At 43.4% G+C, this 27,262-nt stretch overlaps 1 protein-coding gene across 1 annotated transcript; it reads left to right on the forward strand.

Annotated features, from left to right (window-relative positions):
- Positions 1-26,993, forward strand: tmem132e (transmembrane protein 132E). The gene is made up of 5 exons (XM_071532880.1): positions 1-80; positions 1,844-2,083; positions 8,369-8,648; positions 18,789-18,983; positions 22,280-26,993. The coding sequence occupies exons 1-5, from the start codon at positions 1-3 to the stop codon at positions 23,348-23,350; spliced, it is 1,866 nt and encodes a 621-aa protein (XP_071388981.1). The 3' UTR covers positions 23,351-26,993.
- Positions 26,994-27,262: the final 269 nt, after the last annotated feature.

Genomic DNA, 27,262 nt, shown 5'->3' on the forward strand with positions numbered 1-27,262 from the left:
ATGCCACCCAACGCAGGCAGTACCCACCCATGTCCTGATGATCTCCGCTCCACCCAGGCAATCTGCTGGCACCATGGAAGGTGCCACAGTGCATTAGCGGTAGTGTGACGGCATCTGGTGGCTCAGTGCGTGAAAGCCCTCCTCAGCAAACCCCCACAGGGCCACTGATACCCATAGTTGCTAACAGCTTTTGACTCGCAATTAGCCGGCCAAGTTTATCAGCAGCAATAGCCGCAGGAGCTGAAGCGGAGCTGAAGCTAGAGCTTACTGGGCACATTTTGTGTGTGTGTATGTGTGTGTGTGTGTGTGTATGTAGCTTTAGGGTAAAGCAGGATCAGTATATGTCAGGCAGATGTTCCCAACTCTACAGACAGCAAGCCATGCTGTGATTAATCAAGGTGACTGGGTCACTGTGTTGTTGTTGTTTTTTTTTTTCTTTTTCATTCTTTTGTATCTGAGCTCTTACAGATAACACCACAAATCCCAGCCAGAACAATAACAGTGTGTTTCCACACAGAGGCCGGCTATTGGGGAAACTTCTGAGGTCAAATCCTCTGAAATTGCATTAGCCGAACCAGAGGGGAGAGGCTGTCATCTTAAGAAGTCCTTCCAACCCGCCGCCCCCCTCCCCCCACTCTGGCCTGTCTGCATGGAAGGGGAATTTTATTACCCAGACCTCCTCCCAGCTATGATGAATCCCCAGCCCTGAGAAGACTGGCCAGCCCGACCTCCATTGCGGGGAGATTAGATCCTCTGATTACAATGCCAGCTACCTCCCACTACTAGATAAATCTTCGATGGGAGCCCAAAAGCAAAACCCTCCAGATCCATCGCAGTTAATAATTTAGTATTAGAGGGGGACAAGTATTTATGATAATTCCGCCGGAGATGGAGATTTTGACTAGATGAGAAAGCGAAGGCATGGTTCCAAGTTAAAAATGGCAATTGCTAGGCGGACTTTTATTTTGAAATTTTTGTATTTTGAAATTTTTGTACAATAAATTACACTGCGCTCCTACTTTCAAATGACATACATATTGCATGACTGTCTAATGAAAGGTGACATAAGGAGTGAATCTGTGTGTATTCATGTGGCATGTAGCTGTTATGAACTAGAGCACATGTGAAATGTTACTCTGCTCTCACGTCATGTGAATTATTTGTTTGCCTAAAAGCTTTTGTTGTTATATTACGTGTCTGTATGACTGTGCATAGATCATTATGCTGAGAATAGAATGGGTGAGGGAGGTGGTGGGATTGGGACGTGGTCTGCATGCTTCATTTGTACTGTACAGTCTTAACAGTAGGCTACTTAGGACCACTAATGTAAGTGCGTAAGAGATGCAAATTAGATTAGAGAACCCTCCCCCAGTAAGCATTGTTTACAGCAGTGGTTCGCAACCATGTGCCATCAAGGCCCAAGAGTCTGCAGGTTTTCAGCAGCCAATACACAACAATGACAAAGAGCAACAAGACAAGGACACAACAATAAATAACATCATAATAATACATACAGTAAGTTTGGTTGGAATGCAAACCTGTATAATCTTGGGCTTCAATGGCACATGCCACTGGTTTACAGTGTGTCTCCTAGATATTGCTAAATGCCAACATACAGCCCCTTGTAGGACAAAATTGGAAAAAGATATCACTGTGACCTAAAAGTTCACAGCACATTAAAACACATAAAAGACCTAATTCCTTATATTCACCATGTTGAAAGAGTCAACCTTGAAAACGCCGCGTAATGGATCGCAGGGCTGACAGCCGCGTCCATATCCGCGCCGTACATCATCGCACATCACTTAGCTCCCCTGCTCCCGACGTGACCATTACCATATAGATGGTCTCTGACTTTTGACCCTGATCTGTCCCAGGTGTCCATGAATTGTGACTACGTGTTCGTCAACGGCAAAGAGACGCGAGGCTCCATGAACGCCAGGGTCATCTTCAGCTACGAGCACCTGAGCGCGCCGCTGGAGCTGACGGTCTGGGTGCCCAAGCTGCCCCTCCAGGTGGAGCTCTCCGACAGCAACCTGAGCTTCATCAAAGGCTGGAGGGTTCCCATCCTGCCCGACCGAAGGTGAGTTCCGACCCCCACGCGCAGATGCAGTCAGCGGACGTTTAAGACCGTTAGAGGGTTTCGCCTCCGTAGAAGCGTTCTGTGAAGCATTCCAGCATGATTATACACTGAACGTACAAAATATAAGGGATGCTTACTCTTTTCATGAATTGCACTGATGAGGTGAATCCTGGTAGAAGCCATCATCCCTTATTGATTCCCCTTGTTAAATCGATACCATTCACAACGGAGGAGATGGAGATAGAGAAGCAGGCCAGCGAGAGAAGGATTTTTAAGCTTTGAGACAATTGAGATGTGGATTGAGCAACAGGGGCTGCAAGTCAATATCAGGAAGATATCTCTGATATTTTGTACAGTCAGTGTGTGTTTTGAAGGGAAACCCAAGGCGCTCGATAAGTCCATGAAAGTCTTTATTCTATTTAGCTGGTTATTGCAAGTTTAACAACTGCCCCCAACCCGCATGATCTTCATTTACACCCTATGATGAAGGCAAGGGGGCCAAAATGTGTTGGTCACAGTAAAATAAAGTCTGTTGAAGGGCCTTGGGTCTTTATTATTTATACATGATTACCAGATGAGCCTTTTTTTTTTTAATCCAAAGAGCAACAAGCCCCACAGTTTTTAAAATTAGAAGCTAAGAAGCATTTCAGCCTCCTCTCTGTTTTGCTTGTTTTGCTCCAATTAGATGTTCTGGTTCAGGTACAAAGCAGAAATGTACCCTCCGTTGATGTATTTTGCTTAGAGCAAAATGATGCTCACAAGCGCACATTGATTCTTGAGGATGTCTTGTATGTGTTGTACCCCTCAGAACCTATTTAAAACAACAGAACTGGAGTCGGAAGAAGCAGGCTTCATTTGACTCGGAGTAAATGCACAGAAAGCTTTCCATACCAGCAAATATTGATGGTACTTTAACATAGATAATGATACAGTCATTAGATTAGCAAGCAAGGATGGTCAGTTTAACAGTTGCTCTAGTTATACTCCCAAGAGAATTCCACATTGGTGTATATAGCAGCATTTTTAACTTCAAATTGTCATTATTTGTACGTAGTTAAGCTGCTAGTGTGTAAACATAGCCGAAATCTGACACACATGTTCTAATAAATATTCAATTATTCAACACGTTATTAAACTCATACTGCATGAATCGTAATACGGTCCTCTGCATTTAATCTGGTGTCTGCTTTATATCCTTGCCATCTTGAAGGATCAAGGCCAATTGTGCGGCCTCCTAGTCAATATTATAGAACCTTTTGTCAGTAGATGGAATGCAGCAGGCAATAAAAATTGAATGAGTTGTTGCCTACAAATCATACAAATATAACCCCTATAGATGTAGAAAAAATGGCACAGATGGGAGCGTAAAGTTTATCAAGCCAGGATCCAAAAGAATCATTTAGTCTCATGTTAAGGGACCCAGGCTCATTAAAGTAGTGTTCTTGTCATTTGTGGACCAGTAACAAACCCATGACCCTTCATTACAGAGATGTTGAATGGGAGCAGTAAGACTCGTGCAGTTGGTTGCTATAGTCGCACCACAGGAGCACATTAGCGTAGACCAAATACATTTGTATCCAACCTGAATACAAATTGCACATTTAAAGAGTCGTGTGAAGAATGGCGCTATTTCAAATGACTTAGAGTGCTTGGAAAACATCATACACAGCCTCATTTTTCAAAGATGTCCAATGGATTATAATAGGCTATAGAAGGTATATTATTTTGACATGCAAAACATCTTAAATCCCCACTTTAGTGCCGTTCATTTCTTTTTTGAAACACGTCCAGGCTACTAAAATGGAATCCTGCAGATGAGGAACCATATATGTCCATTTCTCCAGATTAGTGAGATATTCAGGTCTCATTATTTTGAATGCTGTTTGCCATTTGGCCCATGTGCACCAGCCCCTAGGGTTTGCTGGCAGTCTGATATGATGGTATAACTCTTGTATAATAGGCATATGGGATATTAGGCTCCTTATGTGGCATTCCCTGAATAATCAATAATTTGACATGCATTGTTCCAAGCAAATTGGTGTGATTTTTTTTTCTCACAGAAGTATGCTGGAGCAGATTAAGAACAAATGAACTAGTTCAATATTTTTTTCCCCTCATAATTATAATAGCCTGTTATCTACGCAGACTCGCATTTATCTGCCCTTTCATAAAAATAGTTTTTTCCACTTCAGGTTCCTATGATTGCCTCATAGCCAGGCCAGTAGAATTCCATGTTGTAGTTTAGATTTACTGAGTATATCATTTTCTCTACTTTTCCCTGTCGTACTTCGCACTGTCAGAGACAACTGCAGACAAAGACAGCTCCTATCATTCTCAAATGTGCCACACATGGACTATTAAAGTTGCTGATGTGCTCCCACATACTGACGAGGCATAGGAGTCTTTTTGTCTTGTAAGGTGTGATATTCGTGATATTTTCAGTGGTGTTGGACATAGTCTTTTGATTTGTGGGGAACAGCATGTTCCGTTTCTGTTGCCTGCTCCATAGCCCAAATATCTTCATTAAGCATTACTATTAAATTAGTGCAAGGCAGCAAAACAAAAGGCACATAGGACAAATGCTTTATATCCTACCAGTGATGTTGCTGGTTTTGGCACAATCATGAGCAGCCGACATGGATTTGGCCCAATTAAAGGTGCTATGTGTAGCATTTTAACATCAATAAGTCATTACCACATTCATTTTGAGACATTACTAGAATTACCATAAACAAATGAGGCCATCACTAAGAAGATTGGCATTGCGTGTCACCGGGTCAGATTTGGCGGGAAATCTGCCGGATTGCTTTACGGCACAAAACAGGAAGAGTGCGCTGTTCTTCCAGAGCAAACTGAGTGAAAAGCCGATGGAAAAGTCACTTCCAACATGTTGATCCTCTTCAGTAAAGCCAGAGACTCCAAGGAGGAGGGACAGAAAGCAACGGGGTTAATGGGAAATGTAGTCTTAATTTTGAGAAACACTAGCTCTAACAATACCACTAGTGTGAGATAGAGGTTACCAATTGTTTCGACCATGGTCTCATTTGTTTACAGTAAATATACCAAGGTAAGATATGTTTAAAAATTTAAAAAAAACTTTAAAAATCACTCAAAATAACATAAAAAATATCAATTATTAATAACTAAATGAGAGGCTTGTCTGCCTCTTCGTTTAACAACAAGCTCTGCTAAAGCCGCTCCATTTATTTTGTGATTATTAGAGTGAATTACTGTCTTTTCATTTACTCCTCTCATACGAGCACAAGTAAATTACCTGCCACCCGGGTCTCTCTCAACCCCTCCATCTGCCACTCTGTTGCACTCTCTCTCACAAGCACATTCTCTTTCTCTTTTATACTCTCCTCCTCCAGCCTCTCACGCACTCTCTCCCTCTCTGTCTTTCTCTCTCACCTCCTTTCCCCTTATATTTCCCTTTTTGTCGCGGCCGCTCCATCCCCCGCATCCCTTCCGTTCTGCAACGTGACGCGCTCCGAACCCGGGTCTCCTTGGCTGGCAGTGGGCTTTTTGCTACAGTGCGGCAGAATTGCTCACTGGCTGTATTATCCAGCAACACGGTCTAAAAAAGGAAAGGGGGAGTGTAATCGGGCAGGCCGAGTCCGTGTGCACTGAAGCTTCAGCAGTGTTCGGTTGTATCAGAGACTCTAATAAGAACAGACAATATTCTTCTCGGGGAGAGAAAATATCAACCTTATTTCCAGGTACAGTCTCGGGAAGGTAAACTTCTGCTGACCTGAGCCAAGAGTTGTGAAACTCCGTGACGGGGGGGAGAGGGAGTCATACTGTCTCGTCGGTTTTTCCTCTAGCCTCCACTGGATGAGTAACTGAGTCTGCAGCCTCGGCGTCTGACGCGGAGTTAACTCCAAACACGACTAAAAAGTACATGTCCTAAAGCAACGCTGTCAGTCTCAAACGCACAAAGGCCGTAGAAGCAATAAAAAAAAAAAATCCAGGTGACATCCAGGCCAGACGCACAGTAGGTATTACTAGAAAAAAAGCCCTCCACTCCTGAATCCCTGAGACCATTGCTGATTTTGTTTGTCTTTTCAAACTTGCGCATATGAGCTGAACCATGCTCTTGTCACCCAGTTACTCGTAAATGAATAAAGTCAAGATGAATAGACGGCGGCTTCTGATGAGCCGCCCAAGGCATAATTCATTATGTTTGTATTATGTTGTTTGCATCATTATAGTCGTGTTTTTCCTGATTGCACACATGCCGTTTGTGCTAATCACACCCACTTGCACACACACGCGCGCCCGCGTCTCCTCAGCTTCCACTTGCCAAGCCAAATGTTTCCACGGCTTGCCATATTGCTAGCGCGGCAAATGCACCAGAGGGCCTACATTTTTAATTCATTTGATGCTGTAAAATACGACCAACCGCACTCGCGACCCAGCGCGTAATCGGCCCCCGGAACCGGGTCACGGGGGTGAAGCGGGAAGCTGGTTAAATAAAAAAAAACCCTACGACTAAAAACGGCAGGTACCTCCGGTGACCCGAGAGGCCTTACGGGAGGCGGTTTTATTCATAAATAATCATATCACCTTCCAGCGCGAAACTATAGGGGGGGAATGCAGCGTGGCTTTGCGAGAATGGGGAATTTTCCCACCCGGGGGGGGCCTCCAGCGAGGAGGAGGTGACGCCGCTTTGCGATCGCGGGCCCCGGTGAGGTGTGGAGAGGGTAATGTGCTTAAATGAATTAATAATCAAAAAAGGTCAGCGGGCTCGGCGGAAAAGGTACCCGTGCAGTGCATTTTGGTGCAATGCATTCGGGTGCTGAGGGAGGTTTTTTTTTTTTTGTCTTAAGCTTTTCAGAGACCTCGGGACAGAAGTGCTTAGCCTAATGTTCAAGACCTGTTCTTTGAATCAATGGGTGGGATATACTTTGTCAGCCGCTGACAAGCCCGCTCGCCTCCCCTGAATCTTAAGTCCGCTCAGATCGTACGTCAAAGGCGAAGATTAAGCAGAGGGCTTTTTAAGGGGGAAACTGGCAGCCTGTCAAGCCCGCTGAGGGAAGTCGGATAACTCGTACATCTTGTTGTAGAGCAGATTGCGCTAGGTGGGTGGGTGGGTGGGGGGGGGGGGGGGGGGGCGCACCTGGCATGTTTAACCCCTCTGCCCGGGGGGGGCCCGTGAAATAAGAAGGGCATCGGTCCAACTTCGGAGTGTTTTTTCCACATCGCCACCACATCAGATCATTTAACGGCTCTGGCGTGGAGTCGTGCCGAGTTTCTTATGAGTGCCACGGTGTCAAATTATAAAATAAAAAAGAGGCCCTTAAGAACAGAAGCCTGGGATGTGACGTTACACCACACCATGCTGTACAGTTTAGTAACAAGAAGTAACAAGAAGACCATTTTTGATGGTTTGTACGACTAGTTGTCAAACTTTTTCATGTCACGGACCCCAAAATAGACACACAATAGGCCTCACAGACCCCCCTTTGGTAAGACTTTCTCCCAGGGACCCCAAATACAGGAGGATTTTTGTTGTTGATTTAGTATTGAAGAACTGTCTACACTGTACATGGGCAAAGTGAAGTGATGAGGGTGAAAATTATGATCAGAATAGTCATTCTTATACAGTATTGTGCAAAAGTCTCAGGCACATGTAAAAAAAAAATCTGTAAAGCAAAGAGGCTTTCAAAAGTAATGAAATCAAAAGTTTCTAAATCTAAAAAATGTTACTATAAAGAGCAGTCTACTGACTATACTAATGCAGAAGACACATAAACATCTAAGACAAAATTTATATAAAAAGTCTAGGGTGCCTAAGACTTTTGCACAGTACTGTATATATACTGTATATATAACTGGGATAATTTCTAGTGAAGTAAATTATTGTGAAGTTCCTCATTTAGCTGGGGACCTTCAGGGACCCCCTCAAGGACCACTAGGGGACCACGGACCCTACTGTGAGAACCACTGGTTTATATGCATAGTTTGTAGATTTTGACATTTACATGGATGTTTAAAAAAAAGTATTGAGAAAAGTCCTTGCTAAACTGTTTTCACTCTACATACCAGTGGCCAATTCTGAACACCCATTGCCATTTTTTTTTTATTTTTACCATCTCAAATATGTATAATTTCATGAAAACTCTTGGAATCGCCCACCAGTATGTTAGCATTCAAGAGTGCTTTTGTATGGCATTGATATCTGTTGTGGCATTTACACCAAATAGAGCAATGGTTATTACACTGACTTTCTCTACTATTATCATTATTATTATTATTATATCTTCACTTTTCCCCCTGTCCAAGGAGCACCAGAGACAGCGACGCCGACGAGGAGGAGGACGAGCGGCGGGTGAGCCGGGGCTGCACCCTGCAGTACCAGCGGGCCCTGGTCAAGGTGCTGACCCAGTTCCACACCACCTCGACGGAGGGCACCGACCAGGTCATCACCATGCTGGGGCCCGACTGGCAGGTGGACGTCACCGACCTGGTCCAGGACTCCCTCAAGGTGGCCGACCCCAGGATCGCCGAGCTGGTGGACCGGACCGTGCTGGTGGGCCTGGAGCTGGGCGCCACTCTGCTGAAGGTAAAACGGACTTCAAACGGACTTTACACGTCACTCGAAAGATGGAGTGTCTCGCCGATGACAAATAGCGCGTCTCGGCGAGAAGCGCGGCTTTTCCTTGAACCCGCTCTCCCGCAACGTCCCGACAACAAATTGAAGAGAGAGATTTAAAACGCACAGCTCATTACTCTTTCTGAGTTTTCGGCACTTGTTAAGGCTGTGGAAGCTGAATCTTACAGAGGCTGCTTTGATTAGCTTTACAGCCACTGTCTTCCTCTCCCTCTTTCACCTTTTCTAAGATTGTCGCTTATAGAGCTGGGGCGATATGGTTGAAATCAATATCATGATAATCATAAGGATTTTTCTCGATATCAATATATATCACAATATGGTTCATGTATGCAAAATCACATTAAATAATCAAATTAATGTTCATCTCATTGAACCGAATGGTAATGTTAGGTGTGATTCTAAGAGTTTCTAAGTAAAATTTGCTTGTCATCATCAAGTTAGACAGCAGAAATGTGTGTCACGATATCAAAATATCTTCATATCATCACGATATGATTCCACTGAAAGACGATTAACGATAATATTGAATTATCGCCCAGCCCTAGTCTCTTATATATTATGGATTTTTTTTTAAATAGTTCCTTTAATCTGTAACTGAACCTGCTGCTGTTGTCCAGCTCCCTCTGCTAAAAGCGATCCCCGATGTAATGAGGATATAAATGCATCAGCCATGGGAGGCGTAGAAGTCTGTATAGAAGTAAGGTGCACAAGACATGCTTCATAAGCACTGATTTACTGTTGCTTCACCGGTCATTTATGAGGACGGAGAGAAGTAACAGTTGGTGAGAATTTTGATCGCCATGAGTGATCACAGTTTCAGCCTGTCAGGAGAAAGAATGGTTGCCTGATGGATGTGTCCGATGATGGTGAAATAGGGAGGAAAGATATGAGCCTCCCATCCATCATTTTAAATGAGCAATGGATCATTTGTAATCTCTTGAAGGGGATGAATAATTATAGATCAATTTACCAGCAGACGTAACTTGCCACATTGACTCAAGCTGATTGTCAAAAAAACAAGGTAGTTTGAAATTATTTCAGCCCTTGTACAACTTTCAGAGATTGTGGCATCAGGCGGGATGGCACTATGGAGCTGGTCTGGAGGTGCCAGATTACTCAGATGTAATGTAATGGGATTGCAGTGATCTGCTGCAAAATATGGGTCTCATGTCAGGTGGCCCTTGTTTAATATAAACCTTGCTGGGTGTCATTCCACTTATACCACAGCCACTCGCCAAAGGTCAAAGATAAGAACAGTTCAAACATATTTTCAGGTGGACGTCGTTTCCCATTTACTCAGTTGTAGATCAAAGTTCCCTGGAGTGCATCACTTTCATTTTTAAGTCAAATTACCAGTGATCATGGGTACCAAATTGAAACTCGAGCTGCCTCCTACTCATGCAGCACAGCCCCTGTAGATTTGAATACCATTAGGCACACTGCGACTTTTAAAAAAAAAAAACAGTCCCGGAAAGTCTCATGTTGAAAACACCATGAAGGAGAGAGAAATGAAATCTCTGTGGGCTCCCTATCCATCCAGCTTGAACAATTGATGGCTTAGAAAACCCAAATTACAAAGGTCTGAGAGAAGTTTAAAAGATCTCCTGTTCATGGAGCACATTTGACTGCGAGCACTGAAATTTTTATGCTGGAAGTTCTGAAAACGAATTGCACAGTATATATCTCGGCAACGGCCTCCCTACTGAAACTTTCAGCCCATTGGACGATTTGAATTGGTCTTATGGAGAAAAATTCAAATCGTCCAACAGTGCGCTCATGAATATGAATGAGGAGCAGGGGCCTCTTTTGTCCAGTTAACGCCAAATTCCAGACAGTCATTTCATTTCTTTCTTTTTGGAGGGATGGTTGGTAATTATTGCTGTGATCAAATCTTTTCATGTTAAATTTGACAGGTCTTTTTTTGGAGGGAGTGCTAAGTACTCACACAAAAGAAGCCTGTGTAATTATACCTAAGAAAGACTTAAGAAAATGTCTGTTTAGAGGTTAAACTATTACAACAGCAAACCTTGTTACAAATGTGTAATGGGTATTTTCATATGGTTATGGGCTATGAGTTATGAATCCATAAGAATTCACCACACCTTGTGGGGGCTGGGGGGATTAATCTATAGGATTACACTGAACAATGGCTGTTTCTCAAAGTGAAAAGCCAGACTTGGACAGAATTCACTGTTATTCCTGTGATCATAGATTATTCAATTAATGTTTGCGAACGTCAACCGCTCCTCCAAAGCTCCAATGCAGAACACAAAGAGTCTAATCTACACAAGTCACTAATCTTTCATCTCGTGGGAAGATGAACAGTGCAGCATATATCTCAACAGTGTGCTCCATATTGAAATGTTCAGTCCATTGGATGATTGGAAGGGATCTTATGGAGAGCTAAATTGAGTTACTAACAGGCAAAACCTAGGATTAGAGGTTCACTTTGCGGACTCAGAGAGCATTTATTTAAGCTTTGTAAAGTTCACAAATTTAGACTGAACCATCCCAGATCATAGATAGCACAGACAAGCATGGGCCATGTAGGGGAAAAACAGAAAAATGTTTACACTGATTTTACACTGATGTGGTTATAAATGGAACTGACACTAGCAGCAGTTCAGTGGAAAATGAGGATTTTTTCGAGGGCTGTATCTGTATCCTCATCACAAAATGGTTTTCCAACACCAAGTTGAATGGTTGAAGAGTTGTCCCATGTGCATGGGGCACAACAAGCCGTCATATATGTGTCAGCCTTCAGATTTCTAGTAACAATTAGATTGTTTGCGTTTTTTTTCCACGAACTTTATACTGCCCGCCCGCTCGCTCTGCTCTCTGGAAAAGCCAAATAACTGCCTGAAAGTATATGGAACGGTAAAAGTTGCGAGGGTCATGTTTTCATTTTTCACCACGTTTCCAGAGGCATTACATCTGTATTTCATCAGTTCAAACCTCTCAGAAGAGAAGCACTTTGTGTTTCCTGCAAACAAGCATAAAAAGACAGGACGCATCGCAGCGCTCGTCACTGGTAATTACACTGACGGAAAGTATGATGAAAAATGTCCATCTATGATGCATTTCTACAAGATGAATACTAGACCACATAAAAGTCAAACCATAACTAGACTAAATTGATCTGTTATTTTAGTCCACCAAAAACAGATGGATGGAAGTTCAATTTGCTGAAGCTGTTGTTGTGAATATTAAGTTTTTGTTTTTTATAGGAGATGTCAGTAGCACACAGGTACTGTCTGACTCTGTTGACTTGCTGTAGCCTGTTGCCACTGCTGCTGAGTTACTTACTTAATCCATTCTGTGTTCAATGTTACCTAATTTCTTCAGGACACAAACGTTACCTGCTGTGGCACAAAAGGAATTGCGCAAAATAAAGATTTTGATTCTGTGAGTAAACAATAAAATTTACTGTATGATCAACTCATACCTGCAAATGGCTAAAATATATGTAATGAGGTACAACTTTTGACTTCACTATGAGCTATGAGAAAGACTAATGGTATGATAATATAGTTTATTCACTTTATTCACAGAAAAAGTGAATTCAGTTGTATATTTTTTCTGTTTGTTGCAGTAGCTGCAACTTTGCAGTTTGGTGCCCCCAGGTGGCAGCTAGGGATAACTGTTTGAATTTTTGTATGGCATTGATGTTTGAAGGACTTCATTACCCAGAAAACATGTGACATAAGTTCCGATTTGTCCCTACACAAGAACTGATGTCACAGATCATCTCTTTTAGGGGGATAAAGCATGATGAAAGGCCAGCTGGAGGCTTCAAAGGCCTTCCGAAGATCCTTACATTACCACCTACAGCAAAGTAGGCCAGGGAAGTAAACAGATGAACTATTGCTCACGCGTTTCTTCTGTTCAGTGCAAAAAGGCATTAGTAATCCTCTCTCAGTCACTCTACTGCTTGGACTGTTCATCGATCTTCACTATTCAAAGGCCAGCTGAAGTAGTGCTGCTTCAGGTGAGGACCACCAACACAGCTACACACTCTCGCACACCCAACAGTGACAGATAGAAGGAACTCCTAGTTAAAGAAAATGTAAAGTGTAACTACTTTCATGCTTCACCTCACCTCCCCTGCCAGCAGCACTGATGACAAATACAACTGGGAGCTGGGAGCTGGGCTGGAAGGAGCCGCACAGACACAGCTGACCTCTTCCTCGCCGGCAGAAAGAAATACAGACAGGCTTAAAACGCATTCATCATTCATTACTTGTAGTAACTATGAATCAATATTCATCACAGACTGTTGAATTTGGTTTAAAATAGCTCTGTTTACTTCGAAGCGGGAGGTGCTGGTTCTTCACGTTAAAGGAATAGTTCACCCAAAAATGAAAATTCTGTCATCATCTCCTCACCCTCATGCCAGTTGAAACACAGGTGAAGTTAGTCCATATAACACACAGGGAGGCTGCCAGCACAACTCCATAGCAGCCTTCTCCAAAACAACTGAAGTCAGTGGGGACCAGTTCTTCAGAGTTCCAAAAAGACCTACAGTATATTTACACCATCATTTAGTGCAAATCTTAACTACAGCTGATTGATTTGCAACAAATAATGGTGTATAGGTCTTTCTATTCACAGTGTGATTGTTTTGACTGTTTTTGTTTTGGAACTCTAAAGAACAGGTCCCCATTGACTTCAGTTGTTTTGGAGAAGGCTGCTACCAAGGTGTGCTGGCAACCTCCCTGTGTGTTATATGGACTAACAAATTTCACCTGTGTTTCATTTGGCATGAGGGTGAGTAGATGATGACAGAATTTTCATTTTTGGGTGAACTATTCCTTTAAATTTTACCCACCTGGTTTTAGCCACAGTGAATTCAGCAGGATTTGACAGTTAAACCTGACAAATTTTCAAATGACAGACAAGAAAGCGGTCTTCTTAAAAACACCTTTCTTTATTTTGATATGAACTAAAAGGAAAAATCCACCCTAAAACACTAATTAACACAAACAGCTTTTGGCGATGTACCTCACATTTCTGGGTCTATTTTGTTTGGTCGTGTATTTTTCTTATTCCTGTGGGTAACTGGCCAGTTGTAGATGATCTGACATCTTGTCAAGATATTTAGCACAGCAAATAGAGTTTGATAGCTGAAGATTTAAAGCTAAAACATCAAGGGTAAACAGGTTTTGGTGTCAGTTCCTCAGAACAGCAAATCAAAGAACTTCTTTCTAGAGCCGCCATTTTGCACCAACAATCATACAGGGAGAAAACCATCATAGAAGAGGCAGAGAGACCAATTTCTCCACTGGCAGGAGCCTCAATAGACCAGAATGCAATGCAGCCTATTACCTATTACTATGCTATAGCTATCACTATTGCTATCGCTCTCTCACCTACATGTACTGGGTGCAACAAGTCCAGGCACATTCTCTGGGGGTTGGCAAAAGGCATTCTGGGAAATGTAGAAAATCACTAACTAGAGTAGAAGTGGGCGAGGCAGGTTGAGGGAAAGAGGATACACCAAAAGATTACAACACTTCATCATAAAATAACTCACTGAATGAATTGAGCATTACAGATTAATGATGGAGGATTTTGTGGATTTTTCTTTTCGATCCACACCAAACAATTGCCAGTAACTTACCTCCCAAAATACTATAAAATACTTTACTATAAAAACAAGACTGCGTCGGTGCTAACAGAATATACTATGACCATTGATCTCATCGTTTCTCATGTTGGACTACTGTAAATCTTTCTGTTCTTTATTTTGAGGGAATGCAATGCTACCGATCTATGTGCAAGTGCACCTTCGCCATCTAAAGCCATGGAAATAACAAAACACTCCTGTTACTGTAAATATGGATTTTTCTTAAATAACAGTTTACCCTGAAAATGAATACATGACGGCTCAATAAAACATGCCTGCAGAATGCGGTGTGTCTCCAGTGCAGGTCATAAAACAGAGATTACATTTTTAATTTGATTTTTGTAGTTTAAACGATCAATGTCAAATGCGGTTTATCTTTGCTGAATTGTATTTTGACATTTGTACATAGTCTCCAGTATTGATTTTGATAGTGTGTTTAATGTGTTAATAGTGTGTTTTGTCGTTTTTATTGGTCTGTGAAAACATCAGCCACAATGGAAAGGCATGTGAAATAGCAGAAAATCAATTCTAGGAAAACAGCTTTTACTGGTGGAATAGCCCTTTATCTGACTCAGGCATGTTTTCACAGTGAAATGGAGTTCCTTCTATCTGCTCAGGACTCTGCCCTCGCCTTTCTGTCCCCGCTAACAAAAAGACTTCTGGTATTCCCTTTAATTACTTGATTCTTTTACTGAATCCATCACTAGAAAAAAAATCAAGTTCCACAATCAAGCTTAATGCAAAGCTTTTTGTTGCAGCAGAAAAAGTAACTCCCTCACCGAGCGATCCGTCACCCAGCTGGGCTTTCCCTCATGAAAACTTTAAAAGTTTATTTATGTGTCTATTTATTATCATCCCCCAGGGTTTTGCATGCTCACTTGTGTGTATGCATGTGTGGCTGCGCGTGCGCTGGCCAGCGAACCATAACTCTCCTTTCTGGCACATTAATCCATCACATCCAAACAATATGCATATGGAAGGCGAGTCTGGCTGTGGATTTTTGTAAATGGAAAAAAGTCTCGGGTTTACTCCCTAGTGAAACACGCTGCTCATGACATTAAGGCTGTTTTTCTCTGTTCTCAGCCCTTAAGCATTTACCAATATGCAGGATCTGGTCTAACTATCCCTTTTGACATTTTTGGACAGCATATTTTTAAACTGTTTAACACTTTAACCAAAAAAAAAAAAAAAACAGGACCGACAGGTAGCATCGACTCTGACATGAAATACCCATTTACACAGCCATACAAACCCAGTGAGACGTACAAGAGAAAAAGAGAATAATAAAAAGAAAGATCAATACAGCTATCACACTATTAAAGCTCTATTTTCAGTACAGACGCTGTACAGTTTAGAGGGCTAAACTGAGTTGGAAAAACCTGCTTCGAATGAGGCAGCCACAGAAGGATCAGTGTGATTCAGGTATGGGTCCTGCATGTTGTAAAAAACCTCTGTAGAGGAGGGCAAGATGCGGGTCACATGGTATACAGTCCATTATAAGTGTGTGCTAAGACTTGAGTCCTGAAAAAACCAGAGGGGCTCCCGAGGACCTGAATGGAGAATCATTGTCTTAGGATGTTCCCCTTGTTGTCAAATTCCACTCCAGAACGAAGCTCACCCATTCAGCATCTTTTTATTTTTTCAAACTAGCTTGGCTCCTCCACAGCTGTTTAAAAGCGTCCCTCACCCCCTCCCATTCCTGATAATATTTGCATAATGGTGGAATCGATGACGCGAAGGAGTAAACTTAGTCAACTTGTAAACTTGCTACCTACCTTGTCACTTGTCATTGTGGGACATGTGACCTCCAGCGGGAGAAAGGCCTGACAAAGCGAGACTGGTAACTGGCGAGACGTCTCTGTAGGTACAGTTAGCTTAGCTGTTAGCCTTTATAGGGGAAGGAGAGTGGCTTTGCTGTGGGTTTATTTACTAATGTGTTTCTGTTTTTGTCACCTTCTAGTGGTCAGGACATTTTGCTTATTGCAGCTTTAACTAGGATGCTAGCCAATGCAGAAACCTAGTGAGGATGTTGGAGGGAATGGGAGTGAGATTGGTGTCGTCGGTGTAATCAAGTGAGCATCTCCATCACAGATGTTTTGTTGAATTAAGCCCATGACCGGACCATGTTGAGGACAACCAGAAGATCCAGAAGGATCAACAGAAACGAAAACGCCAGAAAAAAAACGTTCTACCCGCTCTACAGTGACACCTACACTTAGACTTACAATTAGCCCACAAGAGCTCACTCAGTCATGTCCAACCTTACTATCAATTTCAGCATTAGGCTAATGGGAAGGCTTACCCTTCTGGAGTCTGGCTCATATAAGAGCATTATTTTCCTCTGCTCAAAGGCGAAGCTTAGCTTGAGCGTGAGCGTTGCTACTAACAGAGAAAGCAAGGAGCTCAAAGGGTGCAACATTACATCATTCTAGTTGCTATGCAACACAAAACAACCTGCAACAGCCTTTGAGCTATCGAATGAGTGTTGGCTAGCTAGCTGACCTGAAGTAACACAATGGCTATTGCTGTTGGGGGAAAAAAATGCTCTTGCCCTTGAAGAAGACAATGTGGAGCCCATTCTGAAACGGAGGATGTGGGTACATGACGTCCGCCAAAAAGGAGCACAGTTGTATAATCTTGTCCAAGAGCTCCGCCTACATAGTGTCCGTTTCAAGGGCTATTTTTACATTGACGTAGTGCACAACGTGGCTAAAGTTGAGACGTGTCCAGCTCGGAGCACCGAGGGCGGTGCCACAAAACACGCTGGGTCAAAAGTACCAGGTGCAGTTTTATGGAGACACGTGCCTGCTGAAAATAAATGAAATAAAGGTGCAGGCCTGTTCAAAAAAAGCACCTTAAAAGGCCTCATCATCAGTTTAGAGACTGCATTGTGTTAAAATCCATAGGCTAAAGGGACAGCTGATGCTTCTGGTTTGAACTGGCCTGCTCGGAAGTTCAGTAACTGCATTCTTTGAGCAAATATTAGACTTAACTACTACTATTACAATCACTGCAGGAATTGTGGATGTTACATGACTTTCCACGTACCATAGCTAGGCCATCCTCTGATATATTGAGTGTGTCTCCAGAACCTACATCCAGCATGTTTCATAAAGAAAAGAGTAATGAAAATGGGTTACCGGTTCCATCGCTCTGCCATGGAGACCTTACTTACAAAACAGAGAGGGAGAGGAGAGGAGGAGGAGAGCGAGAGCATAGGCTACAAGGGCTGTAATAAAAAGAGATTGGCAGGCTGATGCACTCCGTATGAGTAGATTGTGTGTGTGTTTGTGTCTGTATGGGGGGAGGGGGGGGGGGTTATGGTGTTAAGCACAATAGAAATTGTAATATTTTGAGACCAAATTAATAAAACCAGACACCTGCAGATCTGTCTCCGCAAATTATTTGGCACAAGACGCTCCTTCCTCTACACGACAAATTATGTTGCACAAAATTATATGACAAAAGCCTTGATCTGAGCCAAAGGAGCAAAATTGGACAAGTAATGATGTGCTAGGCATGCAGGGGAAGAAGCGGGTCTAATCATAACACAAAATGCGGCGTATAATTTTGTGTCTTGTCACAGCAGGGGTCCGCATATAACCATCAGAGACGGAGATATCGGAAGCGTTCAGGTGAAGAACCATATCGGGTTTATTTACAATTTTGTTTTGATCAGCCAGGCATACTTTTCAGACTTAAAATCCACATTTTTTTTTTTCGGAGCGCCAACGTCGCGTCACGTGAAAGCACAAAGCAGTCAACAGTCAGTATCGAAAGCGTAACTCGTACTTAAGTCTTAACTGAATCGTGTGGCGGTTTCAATCTGCCGATGATTGCGAGAACCTGTCAGAGTCGCTTTGTTTCACGCCGCCAAAGACTCTCAAAACTGAAGTGAGAAAAGATTTCCCTGTGTGACTCTCTCAGAACAAGGCCGGCGCCGCGCTGAATGGCTCTTCACTTCTCCCTCGAGTCCCTCGTGACCTCTGGTCGCGATTGCGAGGCGGAATCATGATCTTTTTTTTTTTTTTTTTTTTAAAGCGCTCAAAGTGCCGGGTGCAAAGGGTCTGTCGAAAAGCCGTGGATTTACCCGGAGAGGTGGCCGGCTTCGAAAATGGTTTTTGCCGTTTGGCGGCACTTTGATGCCCCGCGAGTGTGTTTTTTTCGCTAACCGTCACTTTAAAAGCATGTGGTGGCTGCTTTGGATTGTACCTTGGCGACTGGCTGCTGATTTCATCTCAAGTGGGGTTTTTTGTTTTTTTTCTTGTTTTTTGGCCACGGTGTACAGAGATGCGCTGACACAGGGACACAAGCCACTTTAATCCAAAATTGGCTTTTTCGTGGGGGTTTATAAGCCTCAGCAAGACAATAAAGCTGTTGTCTATTCTCGACTTAAATGATGTCCCTCTGTCATGTCAAGAAACAATAAAACGCCGTCTTTTTTTTTTCTTCCCCCCCCTCAGGTGGAGTCTCCGCTGGCAGTAGATGCGGTGTTGGGAGAGTCGCCGTTCTCAGTCACAGACGACAAGGTTTCCATCTCGGAGCTGCGCGTCCACGCCGTTTCTGGCCTGACCCTGTCGCTCCAGCCCAGCCCCGGCAACAGCCACACCATGGTAGCCAAGGCAACCGGCCTCCAGACGCTCACCGCTCCCAAACAGGTAACGGTATTATTCATCGCACAATGTGGGAAGGAAGAATCGGCATATTTATATTTAGAATTTAATTATACTATTATTTACTTTTGAATAATCTTTTGGGACTAAAGATTAGGGCTCCAACTTAACACCCACCGCCTTCTATATGCATTTAAATATGGCAGTGCAGGTAATTGCAACTTGCACCAGCCACACTGGCAGTCAGGAATAAGTAATGTATGCAGTAGTTTATTATAGCTAAAATAACCCTTGTGCTTTCCCAGAAGCACTTATCATCTTTCCCCATTTCTGTCTCCAGAGCGGTAAAATGAAGTTTAATTGCAAAGTCACTCTCAGTGATTATACTGTAATATCAACAAGCAGACAGATTCAGATAGCCATTTTGGTTTCACTTTTGAGTAATAAAAATGATTTTCGAGCCAAATCTCTTTAGCTTCAGCCAGCATTATTAGCGAGGATGCCAGCTCAAGTCGCTGTGCTGAACTAATAAGTAGCCTAGTTGCAGTGTTTTAACAAAAAAAAATCAGTATTGGCCAAGGCTGGCAAAACTCTTCTGATGTATCGGAATACAACTCCCAAGCCGGATCGTATTGCACAAGTGAGAAGTGAGAAGACATCTGGTGAAGAAGAGGAATGTGTGCTTTTTCTCCGCCACCGTGTCTTGACAGTGGCAACATGGGAGTTGGGATCTCTGCAGTGCTCTGCAAAGAATTAATTGGCAGCAGTGCTTCACCTAGAGAGGAGTGTGTGTGTCTGTGTCTGTGTTCGCTTCCTACTTTGCCCTTTCAATGGCCTGCGAGTTGCCAAAAAAAGCAACGACAACCAGATCAAGCATCAGTAAGAGAGAAGCCAGCATTAAATTCCAATTTTTCTTGCTTTCCGCTTCTTGGCCACCTTGAAATTTAATTATTGTAATGTATTGTCCTAAGTGCTCTCCAAGGCCGGGCCATAAAAGGCAGCCAATCCCTCTGCCGGCACAGCTCTCAGAGGAGTACTGGAGCTATTTCAAGCCATTTGATTCTGTTTCACAGGAAAACTTTCTAAACGTCCCCTATTACTCTAGAAATGAATGAAACTCATAAACTATGTATAGGGAGAGGTGGACAATCAAAGTCTCTTTGCATTATTCCCTTCTCCAAATGACAAAGTTCAAGCCTTTCAATTCTGGTAAATAGTTGCAGGTTCTAAGCCAGCTGTTGCCATCATAACTTATTATTGTAACTATGACTTACTGTTATTGCGTAAATGAGTAAATAAATAAGGTATTACTTTATGAAACTGAAGTTTTATTACAACTACAATTGAAGTTGATGCAAACTCACCCTGAGAAGAATATTTCTTGCAGAGTATTATTCTAAGTATACATATTTTATAAGTCCTGCTGTTTATGCTGAATTGATGTCCTCATTAATTTCCTGTTGCTGTAAAGCACAAATCAGAGAGAGGCAAGTGGCTGTGACATCATCCCTGACTCCATCCTACACACATTACATCCATTTGAGGGAAGGCTGTGCTGATGGTTCAGTGGGCTAAACGGCATATAATACACCGACAGAATCCACAAATCCCTCTGGGCCTCATCATATTTTGACACCAGAAGCCCTTCTGAACAAATACACTCCTCTTTTCTTCTAATCATTTAACCCAGAATAAACAAAAGCATCCTTTCCACGTGCGCAACGTGAAGTTTCCCGTATTAGATCGGCATAGCGCAGCAGGTGCCAGTTGCTGAACATTGTAAGTATTTTGTTAGTGTCATAACGCCCCCGTTTTTGCCTTATTTCTGTATCAGCCCTTTCACACCAGAGCGGGCTCATAAGAACAGGGATGCCATATGCAATGTATTATTTAAATCATGCATATCAAAGGCTGCCTTCATCCTGACAAGCTGGGACGACAGAGGCCCGGCTCCTGCTGGAATATCACTGCAGCCTAGAAGTCTTCCCACAGACCGGACTGAAGGGTTTCATTCTTCCAGCCTTCCAGATGGAATTGGGATGTGGACATCTCTCCTCTGGAAAGAAAGACCCTGAAACTGTCGGGGCTCTGTTGGAGAGAAAGAATCTTTCCTAATGGGGGGGGGGGGGGGGGGGTTAGCTGATGACGCGATGACGTGTGGGCACCGGTGTTGTTGCCGTCGCTCTGAGGCAGATGAATGCTGTCGGGTAAACCGCCGCGCAGGCATCGAGGCGGCTCTGTTTTTCAAAGATTACCGTTTATCCAATTTCAGCTTTACCGCCCAGTATACGGTGGAGCGAGAGAGAAAATCCAGGAGGATGGGGGGACGACATTAGACGCAGGTCATGAGATAGACCGGAGCTCACGTCATCCTAAGCACACGCTGCCGTATGTGCCTTATCTCGCTGTGCTGCCGCCTGTGTTGTTGCCTACAGGACAACAGTCGCTCCTGCCACCCTTCCCCCCCCCCCCCCCCCCCCCCCCCCCGCTTTAAAGTGGTTTGCTGGTGTGCACATCAGAGGCAGGCGGTCTGTGTGCGTGTCGAGGCTTGTACCGAGCAGAGGGGGTACTGCGGATGTTCAGAGAGACGCTCCGGAGATTTAGGGATTGGTGCAAGTCCAGAACTTCAAAGGCTCAATTGGGCACAGATATTCAAATCACGGGCGCCGCCGCGAAAGAACGGGATATGAACCGCTGAAATATTCTTTTGAGAGATATAAACACAAGGCAGAGTCACAGCGTTCTGACAAACCAAATAGAGTTTTTCTTACTTTGATATTAACACAGCATGTTGTTTACTTGCAGAAAATACTGAACATGCATTTACCAAAATCTTAAAGCTAGAATATGCAGCTTTTCCCCTCGTGGCAGGATGTATATTGTTAATCCCACCCTCCTCCCCCCTCAGTCGGTCAAGTTCCCGCCCCGACACTTGTCACTCATCTTGCCTGGCTGTTATCTAGCCTGAGGCTGAGGGAGCCAACGTCCGTGAAGCCTCCACAGGTGTCGAAGAGGCAGATGGCAAACGCAGCCAATCTGCAATAAAAAAGGACACCGATGCTCACCGTGTTTTTGAAATGGGTCTCATGTGCCGCACGGTTAGCTTTGCTATTCTTGTTGCTCTGGCTGCTTTCCTCTATTGTTGTTGTTGCTTTGGCTTCCCTGCTCTGTGGCCGCTAGCCTCACCTGGATAACCACAGCCAGCTAAAACCACCCTAAAATGTCCTGAACATCATTGAAAAGCTAGTTTCAGGCAAGTAGGGGAACACACATGGTCACAGAGAGACAAAGCTCAATAATGTATGACTCCAAGTTGTGTTTCCTTCTTTTTGTCTTGACAGGAGGCCAGTTTGTCCATCTGGATGTATTTCAGCGACAACACAGCAGCCCCTCTGACCTACTTTGACCCCAAAGACTACAACCTCAATGCCTCCTCGTTGGATGACAAGCTCGTATCGGTATCCCAGGAGCCTCAGCAGCGCTGGCCTGTGGTGGCGGCAGAGGGGGAGGGATCTGGCGAGACGGTGCGCGTGGAGATGACCATCTGTGAGGCTTGCCAGAAGACCAAGCGCAAAAGCGTCATCGCGTCCGCCGCGGTTTTCGTCAAGGTCCGCTTTGGCCCGGAGGAAGACTCCGAGGAAGAGGCGAACACCGAGGGCGAGATCGAGCTGGCTCCTGTCACCAGGCGGCCGATCGTCGATCCCAACATGGGCGGGAGGATTTATGAGACATCCAATGAGCAGCCTGCGAGCGTTCCCATAGATTACACCAACTTCCCCACCATCAGCAACCAGGAGAGACCGACAGAGGGTGAAGAAGAGGAGGACGATGACTTTGTCCACTCACCCCGTAATATGACCGACTTGGAGATTGGCATGTACGCTCTACTGGGGGTCTTCTGCCTGGCCATCCTAGTCTTTCTCATCAACTGCATCGTCTTCGTCCTTAAATACCGCCACAAGCGGATCCCGCCTGAGGGTCAGGCCAACATGGACCACTCCCACCACTGGGTGTTCCTGGGAAACGGCCAGCCGCTGAGGGCCCAGTGTGACCTTTCGCCCCAACAGGTGGAAAGTCCCAGTAACCCTCTGGAGGGCGTGCAGACTTGCTGCCACGGGGACCACCACAGCAGTGGCAGTTCCCAGACCAGCGTTCAGAGCCAGGTGCATGGGCGGGGTGATGGCAGCTCCGGGGGCTCCACGAAGGAGAACGGCGAGGAGGCCAGTTCACCCACCTCCAAGCGCAAAAGGGTCAAGTTTACCACCTTTACCACCCTGCCCACAGAGGACCTGCCCTACAACTCCATCCCCATAGCAGACGAAGAGGACATTCAGTGGGTTTGCCAGGATATGGGATTCCAAGACCCCGAGGAACTGCATGATTACATGCGCAGAATAAAAGAAATAGCCTGAGATAAGAGGTGCAGTGTGAAGCACCGCTCTCAGCTTTCTAAAGAAACGTTCCTTTCTATTTTTCTCTTTTTTCACTTAAGTGAAAGGTAATTTTTCACAAACAAAAAGGCCAACTATTGTTTTGGTTAGGGTTTGTTTCATTTAGTTTGCACAGTGCTGTTATCTCATACACGCTCACACTTTTCAAAATGGCAAAAATGAATGCAAGGAAAGCCAAAGACTTGACCAGAGGATCTCAATCAGTAGAAAGTGGCTTTCTGTAGAGTGTCCTTCCCTGTTGGAGGAGGAGGGAACTGGCTATGGGAAATATGTTTCAATGGGAAGCACTGTGCTGTGGCCGGATTTGAGAAGTGCTGCTGCTCTTTTATTTTGGGGATTGGGATAGCAGGCCTGATATGGACAGGAGTGCGGAAGAGGTCCGGTATTGGCTCTGTTTTTGCTGGTTTGTCAGAACTCTTAAGTACTGTACCTACTCCAAACAAAGAGGCCTTTGATGAACAAATAACTGTCAAAGACTCTCATGAAAGCTATGTTACGAAATCATTCTTTATTTTTATTTTTTTGCCAAAGTAGGAAAAGCGTTCTTTTAATGGCAAAACTTTCTTCATGGTTGTTCTTGGTGCAGCACACTCATGATTTGTATTCAAGTTCATTCCTTACATTTTTCTACATTTCATAGGTAGTCTAAAGCAGTGCCCTACTACTAGTCCTTCTGGTCCAGAACAAATCTAATGCCTTATAAAATGGTCACGGCTCACTACTTATATCAGCGCAGACACCCTGTTTTCTCACTATGGCTAGAGACAGTGTAGTAAGAGCAACTATGTAAAATACTACAACTGATCTCAGAAAAGAGAAGAGCTTGTATAGTGTGAAGATCCCCAACATTCTTTGCATGTACGGGGATCTCGAGGCACAATCAGAATCTTTTTTCCAAATTTGTAAATGTTTGTATTGTAATTATGTAATCATTCATACACATTACTAAAGTAAATATGTTATCATGCATTACACGCATGCCATGTCAGGCCTACATACACGCATACATCCCTCCCTAGTATATGTATATACCGTCTCCAGCTGAAGTCGCCTCCAGCAGGAACATAACATTCAACTAGTTACTTATTCCAAGATAAAACAGCGGGAAGCCGTTGAAATCGTGAAACCATTCCGGTCTCATGGTGAGAGGAAAGCTCCCTTTGGTGTGTCACGACACAACTGTTAGCTTTTTAACAAAATGGTATTGCATCCGACTGTTGAACATGAAGATTTGCGTTGTGTCAGAACTGTAATTTATCTCATCTTTTTTGAGTTTGGATTTATTTCCCTCCGACAAGTTCAGCCGGCCTTCAGCCTCGTCCATTCTGGGAAAATCATGATTTGTAATGTAGATGGAAACATGTTCACTGCATACAAGATGCTCCTAAATTCTGCAGGAACTCTCATCCACCCCCTCCAAAAAAAAAAAAGGATTACTGAATAAATGCTTTTGCTCCTTCGCTTAAACCATTGCTATCCCATGTTGTCATGCTGTTCATCATACACAATGTGTTACGTACTGTATGTAGTCCCTATTTTGTTTTACCTATTCCAGTGAACCTGAATATAGAGGTCACAAATATGCTTTGTCGGGGACTCTATCAGCGACAGGGCCAGAGCCTAGTAGCGCTCACTGTTACACAAATCAGTGGTATCGCTACTGACACACAAACTTGTGTGGACGCCATGGGCATGGTGGTGACACCGTGCAAAAGTGTTAAGTATCTCAGGACGCTGACTGGATTTGATGAAGTCTTAACTTTGACAGCAGGGGAATCGATTGTCATTGCCTGCGCAAATCGGAATGATTGCAAATACTTGAAGCCAGCGGATGTCATTTGCAGGTGGGGGGTTTTGCAGCAGAGTTGATTGTTGTGCGTTGAGCTTTTAAAGGCCTACTGACATGGGTTTTAACTTCCACTAAAATAACAAAAAAAACAAAAAAACAATTGGATTAAGTTGAGAGGAAGTATAGGATATTTCAAGTCATGATTTCAACCAAAACATCGCAAGGCGGCCGAGCGCGCAGTGACTGAGAGCATGATCACAGACCTAATAGCATTTTTAATTGCGATTGCCCTGTGTCAGTATGCTATTAGCACTGCGGTGGATAGCCAGACAGAACTTTTGAAGATTGATGTTATTTTAATTCTGACAAGTTCTTTTTCAGGACTAACGAAGCATCCACAAGATGGAATTTTGTTTCAATCTCACTTCCCCTGTTTTTTTTTTTTCCCGTGCTACATCTAAGGGCTTGGATTTTTCTTTTATGTTAACTGACTGATGTTGGGGATCCTATGAGAGAACTAATGTCACCTGTTCTCTCCATGGTGATTATGAGAACGAGCTCTATTTGTCGCTCAACACCATCAGTCAAAATTTGTGACATTTTGTTGCTGTCCCACCTGATATTTAGTCCCTATGGCCTTAATAAAGACCCAATCCAGAATTGCTCTCCTTGTGGCACCACTGTTGTACAAACACCAGCTTTGTATAGGATTAATTTGTTGGATTGAAGATATATTTTCTGTTTCATTTGGAAATCTGTTGCCTGGGCTCCTTATACAACCACTGACAATATGTGACTTTTAAATAGAGTTTTAAATATAATCTGAACATGGAAGTGATTTGCTTACAGTTACATTGTAAATATTGGAGCAAAATGGGCTTTAATTTTTTAGCTTTGGTGGTGTCTGAAAGTTGCCAAGAGATTATTTTACATCAGTAAGTCATACCTTTCAGCAATCTATGTATATAGGCCCATAATTGATATATTCATAAATCCTGGATTGGGGCTTTAAGGATTTGATTTACTGCATGCCCTCTATATGTTCCACGTGGTTTAAATGAATAATGACCTAATTCTAGTGTTTAATAATATTCAATCAATCTGTGTTAACATCTCAAGGTATGAGGCATGATTTTGACGGTCCAAGCCCTTCCCGCAGCATTATTATTATTATTATTAAATTAATTGAGAGGAGTAGCAGTCAGTCGCAAGCCTTTCGTTTTCAACCCAAGTTTTAACTTTACATTTCAAACGATGGTGTCTCAGGATGAATGTAGGATTCTCAACTAAACGTGGCTATTTTGTCTCTTGTATTAATGTGGTCAGCCCAACTTGGTGACACTGCTTAGTACTGGGTTAAGTTTCTAATAGCAGCTTTTCAGTGTTTTCTTATGGTCAAATTTCCCCAGTTAATTTATGCATACGTAAATATGTTGCCCATTACTATAGTATGTGTCTAAAACATTTTATTGTTCAGATCATTTTTATACTTCCCCTTGCCCTGTGTATATATGTACATGCATTTTTTGTAATGCCACTTTGGTGATAGTGCGCATACTGGACATTCTGTATTTTCTTCAAGCTGCTACTAGAGACTTGGTCTTCTTCTTACAAGATGTAATTGAACACCTTGAAATGTACCCTCCTGCCCCCCCCATGGAAAACTGCGATGTGCCCCGCTCAGTCGGCTGTGCCAAGCAACCACCACACTAACTATAATATGTTCATGTACAGAGCACTATTAAATTTCCTGTATTCTCTTGAAAACAAACCCTTGTATTTCCCCGTCATGTGTAAAGTACTAAAGAAAATGCAATACACAAATGATGTGTCATTTCTACTCTCCATACCGATGTTGAAGGACAAACAAGATCGGTGATGTGTTCAGGTATGTTTTTTTTATGTTTTTTTTCATTATAGCACGATGTTTACTGTGCATCTGCAAAGATTTGGTCAGGAAAGCAGTCTCAGTAGCCTCACATTTAAAGGACCACTCTGACTTTTTGGGAGTTTGGCCCATTGGTCTCCTTACCCAATATGTGACAAGACGACTGGCACCAAAATCACATCTGTGTCTCCAGTAG

The sequence above is a fragment of the Centroberyx affinis genome, unplaced genomic scaffold, assembly GCF_046629955.1.
Source record: "Centroberyx affinis isolate AG114_WGS23_722 - 3 ecotype Tasmania unplaced genomic scaffold, CSIRO-AGI_Caff_v1 ptg002268l_1, whole genome shotgun sequence".
NCBI classification, from domain to species: Eukaryota; Metazoa; Chordata; class Actinopteri; order Beryciformes; family Berycidae; genus Centroberyx; species Centroberyx affinis.

Bases quoted from the DNA above. Each gene is read 5' to 3' on its own strand.
- tmem132e (XM_071532880.1), top strand. From the start codon at position 1: ATGCCACCCAACGCAGGCAGTACCCACCCATGTCCTGATGATCTCCGC. The intron at 81-1,843 runs GTGCCACAGTGC...ATTACCATATAG, and splicing joins ATCTGCTGGCACCATGGAAG to ATGGTCTCTGACTTTTGACC. The intron at 18,984-22,279 runs GTAACGGTATTA...TTGTCTTGACAG, and splicing joins CGCTCACCGCTCCCAAACAG to GAGGCCAGTTTGTCCATCTG.